Source organism: Anolis sagrei, chromosome 6 (assembly GCF_037176765.1).
Source record: "Anolis sagrei isolate rAnoSag1 chromosome 6, rAnoSag1.mat, whole genome shotgun sequence".
NCBI lineage: Eukaryota > Metazoa > Chordata > Lepidosauria > Squamata > Dactyloidae > Anolis > Anolis sagrei.
The window spans coordinates 55,719,993-55,741,502 of NC_090026.1; the positions used below are offsets into that span (position 1 = coordinate 55,719,993).

Sequence of the window (21,510 nt, forward strand, 5' to 3'; positions counted from 1 at the left end):
TAGATATGTTGATAATGGACAAAATAACTGTATTATTAAGAGGAGAAATATTAGACAACTTCGTTAATGAATGGCAACCAATGATTCAATACCTTAATGTAAAGTTAAATTAAAAATGTATATAGAGGATCCTATAAGACTATAGACAAGGAAGAAGTGGATGTAAAGTAAGAATCTATGATATCTTTTTATTAGGCCTGGGTAACAACGCAAAAAATTGTTTCTAAAATCGATTTGTATTTGGGGGGTTTTTGCGTTTCGATATTTAAAATAATTACAAAATTTTCCTTTTAAAAAGTTCGATATTTACGAAATTTCGTAAATGTGAAAAAAATTACAAAACATTAACGAATCGGTTTCCGAAACAATAACGAATCGATTCGTTAATGGCGGACGCGACCGCGAAATACGCTAAAAAACCTCCAAAAATTTCTGAAGCTTCCCTCTCCCTCTGTTGTTGACTGTTGGTGTGATATTATAATTTTTTTTCACTAATTAAACAAAAAACTTGCCCCAGACATGCGGAAATAATAACAAAACAACCTCAGAACAATAACGAAACGAATACAATAACGAAATACGAAGCATTTACAAAACGCGTTTAAAAATTTGTTTTTTTAAAAAATTGCTCCAGAATGGTTTGTTATCGTTTTGTAATTGAAAAAATTAACGAATTATTAACGAATTACGAATTAACGAAACAAAACCGCCCAGCCCTACTTTTTATGTATTATTTAGATAGTAGACTGTGATCCCTTAATAGAAATATATTATCAGATAAATGATTATAGAACATTAATAGATAGAAAGTATCGCACTGTATGCAACAAACACTTGCAAATGTATGTTTACTTAAATAAAAAATAATAATAAGAAGAAAATGCTTTAGCTGTGGGTTGGATCCAGATGTCAATCACAGTTAAAATAAGCTGATGTCGATGGGTGAGCTCTTCCCTTAAATCTTGCTACCATATTTACTGGAGTCTAATGTACACTACAAATTTCAAAACCCTGAAACCAAAAACTAAAAATAAAATTAAAATGTTCTTTGTAATTTGACTATTACAGTTGCTGCCTGCTTAGAACCCCCTTTTTAAAAACCAAAGTTAGAACACCAAAGCTTCCAGCAATCTAAAAGAAAAACTTGGAGTGCATCGATGCCATAGAATGAATCACTTCAATTGCCTTGGTTCAAAGCTATTGGGTCATGGGGCTGTCGTTTTACAATGCCTTGAGTCTTCTCTGCTAAAAAATGCTGATATCTCACCAAATTACAAATCCAGGACGTCGTGCAAACAGGAGCTCAAGGTGCTCCTCAAATACCTTTTGCTATGGCTCAGCACTTAGATTACGGTATTACACAAATCTAATGCCTACCCTCCAGCCATGGTGGTTCGCGAAAAGGCCTTACTGGTGCATTATTTAAACTGTTATGTTTATTCATATCATGATCTGATCACCATACTCAATATATCCCATATGCATGGGGGTATTGGGGTAATGATACAAAAGGTTTGCTAGGCTAGACCTTCTTTCACTCAGACTCAGCCCTCCCGAAACTCAGCCCCCCCTCCAAACCCCCCCCTGAAAAAAATTCAGCCCCCCCCCCGAAACGAAATCCCGACTACGGGCCTGCCTCCAGCAATACATGGAGAGAGAGTTGCCAGATGTACAAGCTGGGTTTAGAGGAATGAGAGACCAAATTGCCAATATCCGCTGGATAATGGAGAAAGGCAGGGAGTTTCAGAAAAACATCTATTTCTATTTTGTTGTCTATTCTAAAGCATTTGGCTGTGTGGATCATAATAAATTGTGGCAAGTTCTTGGTGGTATGGGCATACCAAGTCATCTTGTCTCTCTCCTGAGGAATCTGTATAAGGACCAAGTAGCAACATGGAACAACAGACTGGTTCAAGATTGGGAAAGGTGTATGGCAGGGCTGTATATCTCACCCAACCTATTCAACTTGTATGCAGAACACATCATGCGATATGTGGGGCTTGACGAATCAAGGCTGGGGTAAAAATAGCTGGAAGCTATTTTGAGGTATGCAGTGTCATACCTCAAGTATGCAGATGACACTCTCTTTCCCCTTTCCTTCCCTCGAACACTTTCACAGTTCCACAAAACCTTTCCTTCTTCATTCAAATCATTTCAGAAATCACAAGTCTAAGCACTGCTTCTAGTTCCAGGAGCCCTATCATATAGCCATATAACCCACAATTTCAAGGCAGGTAATCCACAATATCTGCTTTGAACTGGATTATCTGCATCCACACTGCCATATAATCCAGTTCAATGTGGATTTTATACGACTATGTGGAAGGGGCTTAGGTGAACATCTATGAAATCTAAGAAACTTTTAAAACGTCCTTTCCTTTGCTCCTTTCTTTGCAGGCACGACATGGATGAGTGAAATTGTGGACATGATTTTGCACAATGATGACCTTGAGAAATGCAAGCGAGATGCCATTTTCAATAGAGTGCCTATGCTAGAATTTGTTGCCCCCGGGAATATGCCAGCAGGTAATAGAAAAAAACAACAACTTGTATTTCAGAGTGTGAGGGTAAACAGATCATTATTAAAGTGGACAGTTGGAATAAGAAAAGGCAGTATCAGAATGACTTGATCACTGACAGAAGATCAATGTTTTCTCTCCCAGCTTCTTTTTTCTACCTGGGAGCATGAGTCTACCTTGAGTTTTACAAGATCTTCTACCTGGGAGCATCTGGGAGTTTCTCCCCTTGCACAAATGTATCCATTTAATTTCTTTCTAGATTTTTCCAGCATGTGAAATGAAGGAGGGGTGCGACAAGTAGGAAGTAGGATGTCTAGAGTCACTTATGATTCCTTGAAAAGATGCTATTGTACCCCAGGCCTCTTGACATTGTTTACAACAGGGATGGTTCATGGACTTGAAGTCAATACAGACTTTAGGAGGGTTTCCCCAGTAAAGGAGACCCCTAGGACCGCACCAAAGAGGGTCCCTAACTTTGGCGAGGATAGAGAAGACAAATTCCGGCGATGAAAAATATTAAAAATAATAAAAATATCACCAAAGTGGAAGAAGATGGCAACTGAGGTTCTTTATTAGCGATTTAGCTGGATCGGATGCAATTGCGGGGATAGCTCACCCACAAGCATACCAGTACATTGATCAGAGGCATATTTATAGCAAATTCAAAGTTGCAGAGTTCAAACTCCCCGCCCCGGCTTCCCTGTTGTTCCCTGCCATGATTGGGCAATGGGAGGCGGCCCTCCTGCCCCCGGTGCCACTGGACCAATCAGGAAGCTCCAGTGGTCCATAGGAACCAATGGGGAGACCTCTGCCACCTGGTGGCGACAGCCAATCAGGAGAGATGGAGGCGGGATGAGGGAGCACAAAGGAATCTGGGAAAGGAGTAAACAAAGGAAATGCCATGTGGCCTGAGACAAAGAATCAACATGTGTCCTGATCCTTCCTGGCTGTGAGAACAATGATGGCAGCCTGAGGTTAATGCTAAGTAAACAAAAGCAGAGGGGAAGATTTCCCCTTATCTTGCAGAAATTTTTGTCAAACAATTCTTTACTCTAGTGGGCCATCTTCCATTGCTAGAGATAAGAATCTCTTTCTTTTATCCATGCAAGTGTGTCTTTGGCGGGAGGTTTCAGTAATCACTAATGGCTTTTGTTTCTGAAAGCCAGGGGGTTCCCTTACATATTTCTTTGGAAGGAGAAGGGGCAAAGGGTCAGGAATACAAGGAAACATAAAAACCATATAGAAATTATACACAGGGAAATCATATGCAGCTATCTTCCCATCCAGGACCCCAGAGAGAGATTAATAATACCAGTTATAAAAAGCAGACGATATCAGGACACAGCATGAATTCATAAGTTGTCTTGAAGAAAGTTCATGGGTAGAGAGCAAGTCCTTGAAGAGAGTGAAGTCCAGGAATGTGGCAGAATTCAAAAAGTCACCAAAGGGAGTCTATGGAGTTCCACTGGGCCAAGACGCAAAGCCCTGCAGCGCTGGGATGGAAGCCAGTCCCATGGTCTTTGGAAAACTACAGCTCTCTCTCGAGAGGCAGAGACCCCAAGGTCTAGCTATTCCCAAAGTTTCATGGGGTCCTCATTGTTGTTAAGGCCTTGGCAAATTGACCAAGACTTAACCCCTATTGTGCAGTCTGGTACCTTTGTCCTTTGCAGAACTATAAGTCACCATCCCTTGTTGGGGGGGGGGGGCATGCTCGACGTCAGACTCAAATAGACTTTCATGCAGTCCACCAGGGCCCCAGTGTATTGCTGAAATACCCCAACAGCTCCTCCATTGAAATAAATTTGCATAAAAATAGCCAGTTTTACACACAGAATCCCAACCTTTTAGCTCTGAAAAACACTTTGGAGTACAGTTTACCAAGGTCCAGGAGAGGGCAACCACAGTCTCCAGCCTCTGTAGTTGTCCTAGTCCTGTGTGATCACTAACAACTGTTCCAAAGAAATGAATCTGCTGAATTGGATCCAGTTCAATGATTGTTCTCAAAGCAGCCTTATACTTGTGTGTGTGTCCTCCAAAGATTGTGAAATATCACATACTTTAATGCTGAAGCATAGGGAGAATGACCTCCCTCTTGATAGCATGCAACAAGAAGAGAATTAGCCCAGGGGAACGTGCCAACTCAAACGAAACCAGCTTTCAAGATTATACAGCATGCCTCCCTGCTAGTGGAGAAAAAAATCCTACAGCAAAAATGAGAAGTCAGATTTAATAATAATAATAATAATAATAATAATAATAATAATAGTAATAATAATAACTTGGCATCCTTGAAGTGACTGGACTGACCTTGAAGGAGCTGGGGGTGGTGACGGCCGACAGGGAGCTCTGGCGTGGGCTGGTCCATGAGGTCACGAAGAGTCGGAGACGACTAAACGAATGAACAACAACAAATAACAACAACAACAACAACAACAACAACAACAACAACAACACTTCATTTATATTCCGCCCTTCTCACCCCGAAGGGGACTCAGAGATGATCACAAGTTCACATACACGGCAAACATTCAGTGCCGATTGTATAGACAGTACACAGACAGAACAGAAGGAGGTTTTTGTGTCGTGCCATGGACGGTTGGGCTGTCGCTCCATCCTCTATGACGAAAAGCTGTCAGGACTTCCTCATTCCAGTGGCGCAGTGGGTTAAAGCACTGAGCTGCTGAGGTTGTTGATCGAAAGGTCGCAGGTTCGATTCCGGGGAGCGGCGTGAGCTTCCGCTGTCAGCCCTAGCTTCTGCCAACCTAGCAGTTCGAAAACATGCAAATGTGAGTAGATCAATAGGTACCGCTCCGGCGGGAAGGTAACGGCGCTCATGCCGCCACATGACCTTGGAGGTGTCTACGGACAACGCCGGCTCTTTGGCTTAGAAATGGAGATGAGCACCACACCCCAGAGTCAGACATGACTGGACTTAATGTCAGGGGACTACCTTTACCTTTTTAAAACACCTCCCCCGCTTTTTAGCAGTACCTATTTTCTCTAATGAGCGCTAAAGCTGTTTTTGAACTACTTAGGTAAAGAGTGGGCAGGGCTGACGGTTGGCTACACACGCCAACCTGGGGTTCAAATTTGCAACCTTTAAGTAGAAAGATCTTATAGTTGCTGATGATTTACCAGCTGTGCTAAACCACCGGTTTTGCACATTTGCAATATGTGCAACATGAATCCGACCCAGCTTTCTGGAAAACCTTTAGCAGCAAGGAAGACTAAACTCCCAGCTTTCAGAAAGTGTCTTCATAGTGGTGGCCCCATCTATGGAATGTCCCCTCAAATGATGTCTGCCTCCTGCATATATGAATAATTTTATGTCACCAAGTTAATAACTTTTTCTACTCTCTTCGATTTTTATTTTTAGCTTTGCTTATACAATGTAAGCTTTATTTCTAGCTCTTCTCATGTTTAAACACCGTTTCAGCTTGCTTTACTTGCTTTGATTGTGAAACCTATGATTTCATTGTCTTTGCCTTGCTTCATATCTACAAGATGTGATCGGGCATTTTAAAGTCCGCAGTGGGAATGTTGGATTGGTATTTTGGAATTCCTGCCCAACTTTGGAAACTCGACAACAACAAAACTTTATTTATATAGTGCTCTATCTCCCCAAGGGGACTCTGAGCGGTTTCCAAGTAACATAATCAATACATACAAAGAAATCAGTGTAAACATAAAATTAACAAGACAATATAAGCATTAAAACCACAATGGCGCATGTATTAAAAATAATCTTGGCTGTTCAAGGCAGTTTAAAAGGTTGGGCCAGGTTAATGCGATTTTAGAGGGCATGGGAAATTAGGTAGAGTCTATGGCTGTACATTTCCAGGGCTTAATAGAAGAAAGTGGCCTGGGTAATTAGTAGAAAAAATACGGCCAATTTCAACAGTATCTGGATCAGAGCTAGAACTAGTCGTTCTCAAAGGTTTGTTTAAACCACCAGGTCTTCAGGCTCTTACAAAAAGAGGGGAGGTATGGGGCCTGTCTTATTTCTCCAGGAAGGGCGTTCCAGAGGTGAGGGGCCACCACTGAGAAGGCCCTCTCTCTTGTCCCCACCAACCGTGCTTGTGATAGTGGTGGGAGCAAAAGGAGGGCCTCCCCGGAAGATCTTAAATTGGGGGACCCTGGGCAAATCATACTCTCTCAGCCTTAGAGGAACACATCTTGCCAACTTAAGAGTCACCATAATTTGGAAACAATTTGAAGGCACCCAACACCACCACCAGCATCACTAACTAATGACACTCAACTCATTCTGAGGATGCAAGGCCGACCAGACTCTATACCCGATAATTTCCAACAATGCTTTGAGGCCGTTACTGGATGGCTGCATGCCAGCAGGTTGAGGATGAATCCAGCGAAGACAGAGATCCTTTGGTTGGGTCGCCCAGACAGAGGAGTGATCCGGTTGCCTACCCTGGATGGCGTGACATTATGCCCACCATCTTTGGTAAAGAGTCTGGGAGTCCTTTTAGACCCTCTGCTGACGATGGAGGCCCAGGCCTCCGCTGCGAGCAGAGTCACATTTTTCCATCTGCATCAGGCTAGGCGTCTGGCTCCCTATCTGTCCAGGGACGACCTGGCCACGGTGATCCAGGCTATGGTCATCTCAAGGTTGGACTACTGTAACGCCCTCTACATAGACCTGCCTTTATCGGTGATCCAGAAACTTAAACTAGTGCAAAATGCTGCTGCCCGGCTTCTCGCAGGGGTCCCAGCGAGGTGTCATATCACTCCAATCTTGTAGCAACGGCACTAGTTGCCGATTGAGCACCGGATAACCTTCAAAGTGCTGATTCTTACCTTTAAGGCCTTATATGGCCTGTGGCCGGAGTACCTGAGGGCCTGCCTCACCCCCTACCAACCCCTGAGATCACTCCATTAAGACGATCAGAATCTCCTTGAAGTTCCCAATTTTAGGACCTTTCACCTGATGCCTACTAGGCGTAGAGCATTCGTGGTAGAGGCTCCTTAGCAGTGGAAGCACGAGCTCTCTGAGACTTACTAGCTTTTTGTAGAGCTTGTAAAACTTATTTAGTCTGGCATTTGAATCTTGCTGATTGAAATTTTTCTTTGATTTTAAATGTAATGTATCGCACATGTATATTGCAAACCGCTCCGAGCCTTTGGGGAGTGGCGGTATATAAAATTGATAAATAAATAAATAAATAAATAAATACTATAACAGCTCAAGGCATTTGACAGATGAATGGTATGTGAACATTTCTGGTGGACTTTTTTTTTTGTCGTGCCAGGAGCGACCTGAGAAACTGCAAGTCGCTTCTGGTGGACTGAAAGAAGGGATTGTGACAAGATATATCTGAGCTATTCTGGTTTATTGGTGCAAGACCACAGATCTCTGGCCAAAGCTGGATGATAGAGCTGGATAGTGATATCACACAGAAATGGGAATCATAGCTCAACTGTCCTCAGTTCAAATCCAACAACTCATGTGTTTATAATTAGTTTTCCATGTTGTTTCTATGCTTTATGAATTAACAATTATTTTGGTTCACTAGGCACAGAGCAATTAGCTCAGTTACCATCTCCTCGAATAGTGAAGACTCATCTCCCAGTACAACTTCTTCCCAAGTCCTTCTGGGAAAATAAGTGCAAGGTAAACATGTAAACATGCAATAAAAAGACTAGCAAGTATTTATATTACAGACTCATCTTGAGAAGGAGAGAGGGCTGTTGGACTACATCTTTCCCCCAATATTATTTCCTTTCAAACTTCATTATCACCCATTATCTTATCCTTCTGGGGTTGGCAAAAAAGGACCAAAAGACACTACTCAGAATATGGCTTAGTGGCTGTTCGTTGCTTACCCTTACTGTACATTGATAGAAATACATGAGAGCACTAGGTTGTCTGGCTCTGTCCTTTATAATTCATAGCCATGTTCCAGGTTCTTCTTTTACCTAATTTTGTCCTGGAACGATCTATTCATGCTTCAATAGCAGAATGTTTAATTGGCTGTAGGAGTACTTTCTGTCAAGCTGTGGGGAAAAATATAATTGGATTGACTCCCTTAGAAAAATCTACCTGAAATATCAGAGTTCACATCAATCCTTCTTCTCATTGAGGAGGCCTCTGAGATGTGCTATGCTAGATCAGACCATAGAGATATCTAGTTCAGCATTCTGTTCAAGTAATATGTCTGAAAAACCTCAGAAAGGAACTACAGTACAATAGTTTCCCTCTCATTACACCCAGCAATTACCAATTTGCTTTAGTTATGTCTCTCCTCTGCTTGTTCTTTTCCTTTCTCTTTTGTGCTTCCCACAATTTTCATTAATTGTTTTCCTTCACTTTCCACTCATGTTATAGGTATTTCTTTGACTGCTCTGCTTCCTCCTAAAATTGTCATGAATGACTTTTCAATAACTTTGAAGCATTTTTAATTGCAATTTCCAGTGTGAGAAGGTCTATCAGATTACAGAAAAACATTTAGATGTATAGACATACAAATTCTATGCATTTACAATTACATTGGCTTTTGGTCCTGGGAGATTTCAATGTTCATGCCGAGACCTCTCTCTCAGGAGCAGCTCAGGACTTTATGGCCGCCATGACAACCATGGGCCTGTCCCAATTAATATCTGGTCCCACCCATATCGCCGGACACACATTGGATTTGGTCTTCACTCAGGGATGGGGTGATAGTGTCGGGGCGGAGGAGCTGACCATCGCTCCATTGTCATGGACCGATCACTACCTGATTAGGTTTAGACTTACTGTTCCTCCTAACCTCCGCAGGGGTGGTGGACCCATTAGAATGGTCCGCCCCAGGAGGCTCATGGAACCAAATGGCTTCCTGACGGCTCTTGGGGAATTTCCCACCTCCTTGACTGGCGACCCTGTCGATGCCTTGGTCTCTCATTGGAACACCGAGATGACTAGGGCAATCGACACAATCGCTCCGGAACGCCCCCTTTCGAGTAACCGAGCTAACCCGGCCTCTTGGTTTACTGAGGAGCTGGCAGCAATGAAGCGAAAGAAGAGGTGGCTAGAGCGTGTGTGGCGCAGGAATCCGACTAAATCGGCACAAACACATCTGAATACCTTTCTAAGGTCCTACGATGTGGCAATAGCGGCAGCACAAAAAACATCTTTTGCTGCCAATATTGCATCTGCGAAGAATCGTCCAGCTGAGCTCTTCCGAGTTGTCAGGGGTCTGTTAAATCCGCCGAAAAGCGAGATCCCTGACAACTCTGGAGCTCGCTGTGAAGCGTTTGCTCGATTCTTCGCAGATAAAATTGTGCGGATTCGGTCGGTCTTTAACACCACTTTACCTGCAGTCTCTGAGAATGTGGCGAGAGCATCTGCTTGTCAGGTTTTATTGGATTCGTTTCAATTGGTTCAGCTTGAGGATGTGGACAGGATCCTTGGAGAGGTGCGACCCACCACATGCATCCTAGACCCCTGTCCTTCCTGGCTGATAAAAGAAGCCAGAGGGGGTTTGGCAGAGTGGGTAAAGGTGGTGGTTAATGCCTCCTTACAGGAGGGCAAGATTCCAGCGAGCTTAAAGCAAGCTATTATCAAACCGCTGTTGAAAAAACCATCACTGGACCCCACTCAATTAGACAACTATCGGCCAGTTTCCAATCTCCCCTACTTGGGCAAAGTCCTGGAACGTGTGGTGGCAGCACAACTCCAGGGATTCCTGGTAGACACTGATTATCTTGATCCGGCACAGTCTGGCTTTAGACCGGGACATGGAACGGAAACAGCCTTGGTCGCCTTGGTAGATGATCTTCGCAGGGAACTGGACAGGGGGAGTGTGTCCCTGTTAGTTCTGCTGGACCTCTCAGCGGCCTTCGATACCGTCGATCACGGTATCCTTCTGGGACGCCTCAGAGACATGGGCCTCGGGGGTACTGCTTTGCAGTGGCTCCAATCATTTCTTGAGGGACGGTCCCAGAAGGTGTTATTGGGTGACACCTGTTCGGCCCCACAACCGTTGTCGTGTGGAGTCCCACAGGGTTCAATTCTGTCCCCAATGTTATTTAACATCTACATGAAGCCGCTGGGAGAGATCATTCGGAGTTTCGGACTGAGATGTTATCTCTATGCAGATGATGTCCAGATCTGTCACTCCTTTTCACCTGTCACCAAGGAGGCTGTCCAGACCTTGAATCGGTGTCTGGCTGCTGTGTCGGACTGGATGAGAGCTAACAAATTGAAATTGAATCCAGACAAGACAGAGGTCCTACTGGTCAGTCGTAAGGCCGAACAGGGTATAGGGTTACAGCCTGTGCTGGACGGGGTTACACTCCCCCTGAAGACTCAGGTTCGCAGCTTGGGAGTGATCCTGGACTCATCACTGAGCCTGGAACCCCAGGTCTCAGCGGTGGCCGGGAGAGCTTTTGCGCAATTAAAACTTGTGCACCAGTTGCGCCCGTACCTCGGGAAGTCTGATCTGGCCACGGTGGTCCACGCTCTTGTCACATCCCGAATAGACTACTGCAACGCGCTCTACGTGGGGTTGCCCTTGAAGACTGTTCGGAAACTTCAACTAGTCCAACGAGCGGCAGCCAGATTGCTCACCGGAGCGACATACAGGGAGCATACCACCCCCCTGTTATGCCAGCTCCACTGGCTGCCGATTAAGTTCCGAGCACAATTCAAGGTGCTGGTTTTGACCTACAAAACCCTGTACGGTTCCGGTCCAGCGTATCTGTCCGAACGCATCTCCCTCTACGTCCCACCCAGGACCTTGAGATCATCTGGGGGGGCCCTGCTCTCGACCCCACCACTCTCACAAGTGAGGCTGGTGGGGACGAGGAGCAGGGCCTTCTCAGTGGTGGCTCCTCACCTGTGGAACTCACTCCCCGGGGAAATCAGGGCAGCATCATCCCTCCTCGCCTTTAGGAGGAGGGTGAAGACGTGGTTGTGGGACCAGGCCTTTGGGCACTCCAGCAATTAAAGCAGACATTCAGGCAAGTAAGACCAGCAGGACGGATAAAGTGGAACAGGAAACTAGAACTATGAATGAGCAAACGCTGACCATGTAAAAGGAGAAATTGGGTTTGTATGGGGTTTTTATTGATTTTATTGGTTTTATGGGATTAATGTATGAATTTATGTATGAACTGTTGTTAATTGATTGATGTAATTTTGTGTACACTTGTTTTATGATGCAGGCATCAAATTGTGCCTTGCTGCTGTAAGCCGCCCTGAGTCCCCTTCGGGGTGAGAAGGGCGGGGTATAAGAACCCCAAATAAATAAATAAATAAATAAATAAAATTGGTTAACAAACAAACAAAGGGGAATTACATTTTCACTCAATATTCACACCACATGTACACACATTCATCCACAGGCATTACCATACCCTTTTCTCCCTCCTTGGAGAAGCACCTGTTAGGCCAGACCCTGATTTCCTGCAGCCTGCCAATGTATAGTTCCATAACTCCATGATTTCAAAATGCTGAAAAGCCAAAACTTCTTTCCCTAAGAACAATGCCAAGGACCAGGTCTCTGTTTCCCATACAGCAGAACCTAACTCCCTGCACAAAATCTAAGACTCCAAAAGCACACTTCTTCCTCTTCCCTTGAGAAAGAAGCCCCAAAGTGACCAGACTGCTCCCGTGCAAATCTGCCACTATCCATAGGTACACTATCTTTCTCCTTCCCATGGAGCAGAGGATAGCGGGTGTATCAGACTCCTCAGGTCGGTCACACTTTGAGCATTATTAGACTGAGTGTTTTATAGGAATATTCTGCTGATGTAGTCCCAAAGTTGTAAATTAATGATAGACATCTTCCATCCTGCCTCCATCTCACTTTCCTGGCCACATGTTGATCTTCTTGATTGGTGTTGACAAACACAAAGCTTGTGTTGACTTCCTTCTTAACATAAGGAATGTTGCAAATATTTCTGTTATCACTGTCCCAATTCTTATCAGAGTTTACCTTTCCAATCTCATTGACAGGTTTTAATCACAAAGCAGCAAGCAGGCAGTTAGTCATTGCAGGCCTTAATATTATACTGGTGTTTCCAAAATACATGCATGCATCCATTCCCACACATCATATTAAATTCATATTTGTCAAATCTGCACATTGAATTTCGTGTGACAAAATGATTATAGTATTAGCTATTTCTTGAGAACAGGTTTAATGAGGGCTCTGGGCAATCTTCTTCTGCAGCAGAAAGAGAACTTCCATTACTAATCCCCACCTGGCTTTAAAAGGTTCTGTAGGGTGCACTACTTCTACAGGTATTATTGTTTGAAATCTCCATTAATTGGGTTCTCTTTCCACCTAGGTTGGATCTACACTGCCACTTAATCCAGATTATCACTAATGCTTTTCTTGCGTCGGCAGGACTGTTGACCAAAAGATTGGCCGTTCAAATCCCCGTGTTTCTCCACCCAAAGCATTTCCACTAACCCAACGGCCTAGCAAAGTAAAAGCAGAATTGAACTTTTGCACAGGAAACCATAATGTGATATTAGTGGGAAAGCTCTTGATTTTTAAGCTATAAAAAAGAATTGCTTTTACAACAGTTTCCCATGGGACAACAATTGCAGAGCAAATACATCGTTCAATCAGCTACATTTTCATTTGTCTAGATTAATCTGCAGTGGTAAAAAATCCAGTACATCTTGACTCACCCTTCTCCTTCTCCTTCTCCTTCTCCTTCTCCTTCTCCTTCTCCTTCTCCTTCTCCTTCTCCTTCCTTCCCATGAAGATGATCTATGTGGCTCGCAACGCAAAAGATGTAGCTGTCTCTTATTACCACTTTGACTTGATGAACAAGCTGCACCCAGAACCTGGCACCTGGGATGAATATCTGAAGAAATTCATGGCAGGGAGAAGTAAGTTTAGCCAGTCATTTGCTATTGTAAGCAATCTGAATTTTCAGTTCTTTCAGGAAATATAAAATATTGAGACTACAGATTATAGATGTTTAATAATAATAATAATAATAATAGTAATAGTAATATGTCAAGATTAATTTAGTTATGTATGTGTTTTTCAATGTGCTTCTATGTATTGCCAAGATGGATGCCACTGTGAATTGAAAATGCCATACAGAAATATTTATACTTTGAGGCTGTGATGAAGTGAACTTGAGAAAGTGAGATAAGGTTTGTACTTGCTGAGAACAGAAGGGAGTAACCAGTCTCAGCAAGAGAAGATAAGCAGATGTGAAGAGGCTTTCGGTTTTGACTAGTTCCTGAATTGTAGCTCGTTGTAGAAAGACGTGTCTGATGTATGTACTTAGTAAACTTAGTTTCTTTTGTAACTCAAAGCCTGCAGAGTCCTTATTTTGCAACTCAGTGTCTGCTTGATCTAGTATTCCTTCCGCTGGGTGTCGTCAATCTCTGACATAATAATAAAACTTTATTTATATTCCGCTCTATCTCCCCAAAGGGACTCAGAGCGGATTCCAAACATAAAAGGCAAACATTCAATGTCGGAATACAAACGACAATACATCCATGCTAACGAAATTTATACAACTCAACATTTGCTGCTATCTCATGAAGATAGATAGCTTCTCAAATCAAATCCTGATTTTTTTCTTTTATTCAGTAAATGAAAGGGGCTTTTTCCTTGCAGAAATAGTGTTTGGATGATATATGTTTATTAGGTTTAAAAAGGGTGAAAATGTACATGCTATTTTTGGAACAGTGAAGGTGGTCTGGAAAATGCCCCAAGTTTAAATCTGAATTAACCTTTTCTGTCCGAGGTTCAGCTCTGAAGGAGAAAAATTATCCCAATTTCTGCCAAACCTAGTTGTGTATGACTAGCATTTATGCTTTCACTGAGGGCTATGTGAAATTATATGATGTCAATAGGAAGTCCTATGCCTATAAAAGGAGCCTCCGGTGGTGCAGTGAGTTAAACTTGAGCTGCTGAGCTTGTTGACCGAAAGGTCTCAGGCTCTAATCCGGGGAGCAGCATGAGCTTCCGCTGTGAGCCCCAGCTTCTGCCAACGTAGCAGTTTGAAAATGTGCAAACGTGAGTAGGTCAATAGGTACCGCTCCGGCGGGAAGGTATTGGCGCTCCGTGCAGTCATGCCGGTCACATGACCTTGGAGGTGTCTACGGACAACGCCGGCTCTTCGGCTTAGAAATGGAGATGAGCACCACACCCCTGAGTCAGACATGACTGGACTTCATGTCAGGGTAAAACCTTTACCTTATGCCTATAAAAAACAGCAAGTTTGTTCAATCCAGACTGGGACAAAATAGGGAGTTAAAGCCTTCTATACCTCATGTATTGGTCCTGATCTGAAATAGGTTGGCTATTTGTAAAAGAAAATGGCAAACTGTGTACTTAATGTGTTATATTGTTTGGTCCCAAGACACTTCAATTCCTATTCCATGAGTACTTCTGCATTTTAGAAGTATAATATTTTTAATTACATGCTATATTTGGAACATCAGCAAGATGCAAAAAATAGGAAGGGCAAACTAAATGATGTCTCTATCGCAAGAGTAGAAGGATTTTTAGATGCGCTGATATTATATTACACCTGTTATCCTGCAGAAATTAAATTTCTAGGCTCAGCCTTTGTGGCTTACATGTATTAGTTTAGATGCAATTTCTAACTATTTAGATATAATTTAGATCCACAATTTCCATGCAGTAACACAAAACCATCCTTTTTTTTTTTTTGCAATCATTTTAACCTGTGACAACCCAAGTTTTCATTCAGATTTCAGCAGTGCTGAAAGGCTGAATTGGTCATGCATATGCTGACAGTACACACAGAGCAGTGCAACTTGTGCATGGAAAGCTAACTTTGCTGCCTTGTTATTATTATTATTATATTTATATTGCATGTTATTATATGTTTCACTTTTGAGTATGTCTTTATTTCTCTCTCAACATGTAGCAGGTTTTGGGCCCTGGTATAATCACGTGAAAACCTGGTGGAATAAGAGGAATGAGCACCCCATGCTATATCTGTTCTATGAAGACATGAAAGAGGTAAGAGGCAAAAGGGTACATCCTTGCAGGCATATTAGGGGTAAAACATTTAAAGAAACAACTTTGCCAAGTGATACACCAGTAGTTGGTTCTTTTATGGCAATGGTTCTCAACCATTGGGGGTGTCATGAGGGGGTGCCAAAGACCATCAGAAAACACAGTATTTTCTGTTAGTCATGGGGGTTCTGTGTGGGAAGTTTAGCCAAATTCTCTCATTGGTGGGTGTTGATATTCTATGTTAAATTTTTGGTTTATAGCTCTATGTTTACATATGGCAGATAGGGAAGAATAGGCACAGACAGGGTAGCAACAGCAGAGATAGGATTCATTTGCGTATGGAAGCCGATTGGTCATATGCAGATTAGCGTAGGCCCAGGATTTGAAAAGGTTGTTAGGCCAAAATGACAGTTGGGAAGAGAAGAGCTAAACATTCCAAAGGGACAGAGCCAAGGTTTTTAAAAATAGGCAGTTAGAGAGTCAAAAGTGTGAGTTAGGAATTGCTGTTTTGTGAGATGAGTTAGGGATTCCTGTTTGTGAGAGACAGTTAGGAACTTCTGTGAGAGAAAAGAGTTAGGAACTCCTGTTAGAAATAAGAAGTTATGAAGATGTGTTAAAGACTTCTGATATATAGAAGCAGTTAGCTAAATAGAGCTCAATTTTAGGAACATAAAGAAAGCCAGTGGTGCTTTAGTCAGAAAATAATTTCAGTCAAGAGTGTGTAAAGCAAATAACATGTTTGTGAATGTGAAACATTGAAAGTCTATTTCAGAAAAGTAAACCAAGTATATTATACCGACTGTAAGCCTCAAGATTGCAACAAAACTCAAATGTAACCACACGCGTTGGAGCCAGAAGTTATAAATAAACTGTGTTACTTCGTTATACAGAAGTGTGTCTCAGTGCCTGTACAAAGGTTAAACAGTACACAGAAAGTCCCAGCTAATATAAAAGAAGAAACTGCATCATTATAAGAGTAAAGAGGTTTTTCTTAAAATAAGAAATAGTCTCTCTCTCCCTCGCTACAGTGGGGTTCTGAATGCTCTTTGATTGTAGGTGAACTATAAATCCCAGCAACTACAATTCCCAAATTTCAAGGTCTATTTTCCCCAAACACCACCAGTGTTCATATTTGGGGATATTGAGTATTTGTGCCAAGTTTGGTCCAGATCTATCATTGTTTGAGTCCACAGTGCTGTCTGGATGTAACTGAACTACAACTCCAGAACTCAAGGTCAATGCCCAGCAAACCCAGTATTTTCTGTTGGTCATGGGTTTTCTGTGTGCCAAGTTTGGTTCAGTTCCATCATTGGTGGAGTTCAGAATGCTCTTTGATTGTAGGTGAACTATAAATCCCAGCAACTACAATTCCCAAATGACAAAATCAACCTCCCCCTCCCAACCCCACCAGTATTTGTAATTTTAATCTATATGTATTTTAACTTGTTATTGTATGATGTTTTGCATTGTACTATTAGTATTGAATCCTTGCTGTGAGCCGGTCCGAGTCCCTCTACGGAGGTTAGAGAAGACTGAGATATAAAAGTTTTAAATAAATAAATAAATAATATTCAGTATTTGTGCCAAATTTGGTCCAGTGAATGAAAATACATCCTGCATATCAGATATTTACATTACAATTCATAACAGTAGCAAAATGACAGCTATGAAGCAGCAACAAAAAATAATTTTATGGTTCGGGGTCACCGTAACATGAGGAACTGTTATTAAGGGGTCGCGGCATTAGGAAGGTTGACAAACACTGTTATATGGAATATCATATGCAACGTCTTCCTGAATCAGATCAAGCACAAAAACAATAGATGCCCTTCAATTTGTGAACTTTTATGTAGAAAACAAAGCTTGGCAAAGTAGGAAATATTATTGACTCATGGAGTGTCTGAGGACTGTATGAACACTGGCACCATTTCTATCCCATATTTCATAGGATCCAAACCGTGAGATTAAGAAAGTCATCGGTTTTTTGGGAAAGGACCTGTCAGAATCAGCTGTGGATAAAATTGTATGCAACACCTCCTTTGACAAGATGAAGGAGAACCCTGGTACAAATTATAGGATGGTTCCAACTACACTAATGGATCTGAATATCTCTCCATTCATGCGCAAAGGTAAAGATTAACATGAATTTCTCTGAGAATTACAGTTGGCCTTCCACACTAGAGGTTTTGACTTTTGCAGTTTTGATTATCTGTAGATTTGGTTAATATGATCTCTCTAGGAATCTTAAGGTCCTCTAGTGCAACTCTAATAATAATAATAATAATTATAATTATAATTATAATTATTATTTCGAATACAGACTGACATAGTTTTGGAACACAACACGCCAGACATCACGATTGTGGAAAAGAAAAATGTCTGGATTATTGATGTCTCAATTCCAGGTGACAGTCGCATTGAGGAAAAACAACAGGAAAAACTCAGCCGCTATCAAGACCTCAAAATCGAACTGCAAAGGCTCTGGCATTAATCAGTAAAGGGGGTCCCAGTGGTCATTGGTACACTGGGTGCTTTGCCAGAAGATCTCAGCCATCATTTGGAAACAATAAACATTGAAAAAATCACGATCTGTCAATTGCAAAAGGCTTGGATCTGCGCGCATCATTCGAAAATACATTACACAGTCCTAGATGCTTGGGAAGTGTTCGACTTGTGATTTTGTGATACGAAATCCAGAATATAGATCTCGTTTGCTGTGACATGCTGTGTTTTTGTGTCAATAATAATAATAATAATCTGTATTTGTATTATTATTATTATTATTGACACAAAAACACAGTATGTCACAGCAAACGAGATCTATATTCTGGATTTCGTATCACAAAATCCAATATGAGTCTATGGTCAATTTCAAGCAGAAAGTAATAATAATAATAATAATAATTTTCTGCTGGAAATTGACCATAGATTCATACTGGAGGACCTAGAGATTCATACAGGGACAATAATAATGTAATATAATATAATATAATATAATATAATATAATATAATATAAATAGTATAACAACAACAACAACAACAACAGATTTTCTGCTGGAAATTGACCATAGACTCATACTGGAGGAGCTAGAGATTCATAGAGGGAACACTTCTCTAGAATAGATCTTCTGACAAAAAGTTGGTCATAGAGTCATGCTAGAAGTCCTAGAGATTTCTAGAGAGGTGTTTCTTAGGTTAAAAATATAGTTCTTCTTAATTCATGGTTTTTCAACTTGTATGGGGTTCCTGTGCCCCTAAACTCAGCAAATTTGCAGGGCTGACTGTCTTCCCCAGACTTTAGTTAGACTCCTTAATGGTTTCTGTGAAGGAGTGTGGTTAAACTTACTGCCACCTAATCTGTGAGGGAAGCCGGGCAACCATCAATATCAGCTTAAGAGCTATTTTATAAAGGGACTATTAATTACAGAAGGCTTTATTCATTTGATAGCGTAGCATTTACTGTCCCTGGCTTGACTTTACTTATGCAGGCTGTTCAACTTAGGAGAAACTGTATCAGGCAAGGCTTGAGGAAAACAGTAACAAGTTTATTTTAACAGGAGTATAACATGTTTAACTGTTTCTTCACAAGAGGCACAAATCTTGATTGGTTACATTAGTAATGTTTCATGAATAATCTCAGGCACAGTCTTCAAGAAGTTTCTATAAGCAGATGTAACCCTTCTGGACAACTGTCCTAATATAACAAATAAGCTAAAAGGCTTATTCAACAGAATTCCCTATAGCACACTGGCTACAGACACATTCCCTGAATCTCCACCCAGAGACTCAGTCTTCCCTATAGCACACCGGCTACAGACACATTCCCTGAATTTCCACCCAGAGACTCAGTCTATCCAGTAGCTCACCGGCTTACTGACTGACTTTCAAAAACAGCTGCCCCATGAAGAAGCAGTTGGCTCCGCCCCCGTTGCTATGGCAACCCAGCTAATGCCAAGCCACCATCTCCAACAAAATATATTCCTTCATACTTACCATTTATCAACCACTGTCTAAACAACACATAAACATGAGAATAAAAGTTACACATCGTCACAGTTTCTTTCTTGTTTTTTAAAAAATATTTGTTTATTCATCTGAATACAGGTTCAGCATGTCATATCCAAAAATCCAAAATACTCCCCAAATCCAAAATTACATTGGCAGCTGAAATACTGACATCTTTTCTTTCTGATGGCTTGGTCTATGCAAAATTGTGCTCAACATTTATCACATGCTATTTGCATTTATAAAGTGTGTATGAATTAAATGTGGATATTTACAAATACAGATATTTCATAATCCAAAATTTAAAACAACTATGTCCAAACATTTTGGATAAGTGATGCTCAACTTATCCAGTGCCGGGATTGTGGCGCAGTTGGCTGAGTGTCAGCTGCATTAAGATCACTCTGACCAAAAGGTCATGAGTTCGAAGCCAGCCCGGGTTGGAGTGGGTTTCCAACCAATTGTGTAGCCTGTTGTCGACCTTTGCAACCTGAAAGACAGTTGCATCTGTCAAGTAGGAAAATTAGGTACCACCTTGAAGTGTGGGGAGGATAAATTAACTAATTTTATGAGGCCATAAAAAAAAGACACTAGCAAGTGCTCCGGCAGGAAGCATGCGGGGAATGTGGAGGGACTTCATCAGTGTCGCAGATGGACGATGAAAGCGACCGCTCCCTTGGCGGCCAGAAAAAGTTAAATAGCCTTTGTCTATGTCTGTATATGTTGTTTGTCAGCATTGGCATTGAATGTTTGCCATATATGTGCACACTGTAATCCGCCCTGAGTCCCCTGCGGGGTGAGAAGGGCGGAATATAAAAGCTGTAAATAAATAAATAAATAAACCTGTAATACTAAATGTTTGACTTGTACTTTTTAAATCCAAAATACCCAGTTAATGTTTAATATTTCTATTAAAATTAATTTCTATTAATATTTAATATTAATATAGATGTGCTTTTTAGAGCGTTCAAATAGGAAGCCCGTGATTCTTTTTTCTTTCCTCTTTCCTCTATTGATCACGCCAAAAAAATCCTTTAACCTGATTAAAATTAGATGTTAGAATTTTTTATTAGCATCTAATTGACATTCCTTGTTTATTGCTTGTTGTTATATTGCTTCAATTGTTTTTAATTTGCCTTGGGTTTTGTATTGTTACGTTGTGTGTTGAGGCCTTGGCCTTTGTAAGTCGCATCGAGTCCTTCGGGAGATGCTAGCGGGGTACAAATAAAGTTTAATAATAATAATAATAATAATAATAATAATAATTCCTCTGTCTTCTAGGCATTGCTGGCGATTGGAAGAATTATTTTACTGTTGCTCAGAATGAGACATTTGATGAAGATTATAAGAAGCAAATGGCAGATACAACACTCCAATTCCGAACGGAAGTCTGAAGTTCCTTGTAGCTACAACACAATTGCCCTTGTTCTCTTGTTTAGTAAATACCTTGAGCTTCCCAGTGTCTCTGCTTTTAATTAGAGGAAAAAGCAAATTCATCCTCTTCCCAGCTAGGGAATTCTGAAGACATGCAGACCTGCAATGATAAGGCTCGATGGTGAAAGGAAGTTGTGATTTATTATATACTGCACTAACATATATCTACCCAGCTTTATGTAGGTGGAGCCCCTGGTGGTGCAGTGAGTTAAACCCATGTGCCGGCAGGACTGACCGACAGGTGGCAGGTTCAAATCCGGGGAGAGTGCGGATGAGCTCCTTCTGTCAGCTCCAGCTCTCCATGTGGGGACATGAGAGAAGCCTCCGACAAGGGTAGTAAAACATTACAACATCTGGGTGTCCCCTGGGCAACATCCTTACAGATGGCTAATTCTCTCACACCAGAAACAACTTCCAGTTTCTCAAGTTTATTTATTATTCGAACTTATATGCCACCACTCCCCTGGGGCTCGGAGTGGCTTACAAGAACGGCTAAAATCTAACACAATTTAAAAACAATTTAAAACAATTTAAAAACAGCAATATCAAAAATCAAAGGCCTGTCGAAACAGGTATGTCTTACAAGCCC

General features: G+C 41.6%; 1 protein-coding gene across 1 annotated transcript in view; it reads left to right on the forward strand.

Annotated features, from left to right (window-relative positions):
- The window catches only part of LOC132778444 (sulfotransferase 1B1-like), a 34,248-nt gene extending 13,324 nt beyond the window's left edge, over positions 1-20,924 (forward strand). Inside the window, exons 3-8 of the mRNA XM_060781385.2 lie at positions 2,398-2,526; positions 8,051-8,148; positions 13,233-13,359; positions 15,390-15,484; positions 17,430-17,610; positions 20,769-20,924. Of these exons, the coding sequence (XP_060637368.2) occupies positions 2,398-2,526; positions 8,051-8,148; positions 13,233-13,359; positions 15,390-15,484; positions 17,430-17,610; positions 20,769-20,881 (743 nt within the window). The 3' untranslated portion in view covers positions 20,882-20,924. The remainder of the gene's footprint in view (positions 1-2,397; positions 2,527-8,050; positions 8,149-13,232; positions 13,360-15,389; positions 15,485-17,429; positions 17,611-20,768) is intronic.
- The last annotated feature ends 586 nt before the right edge of the window (positions 20,925-21,510 follow it).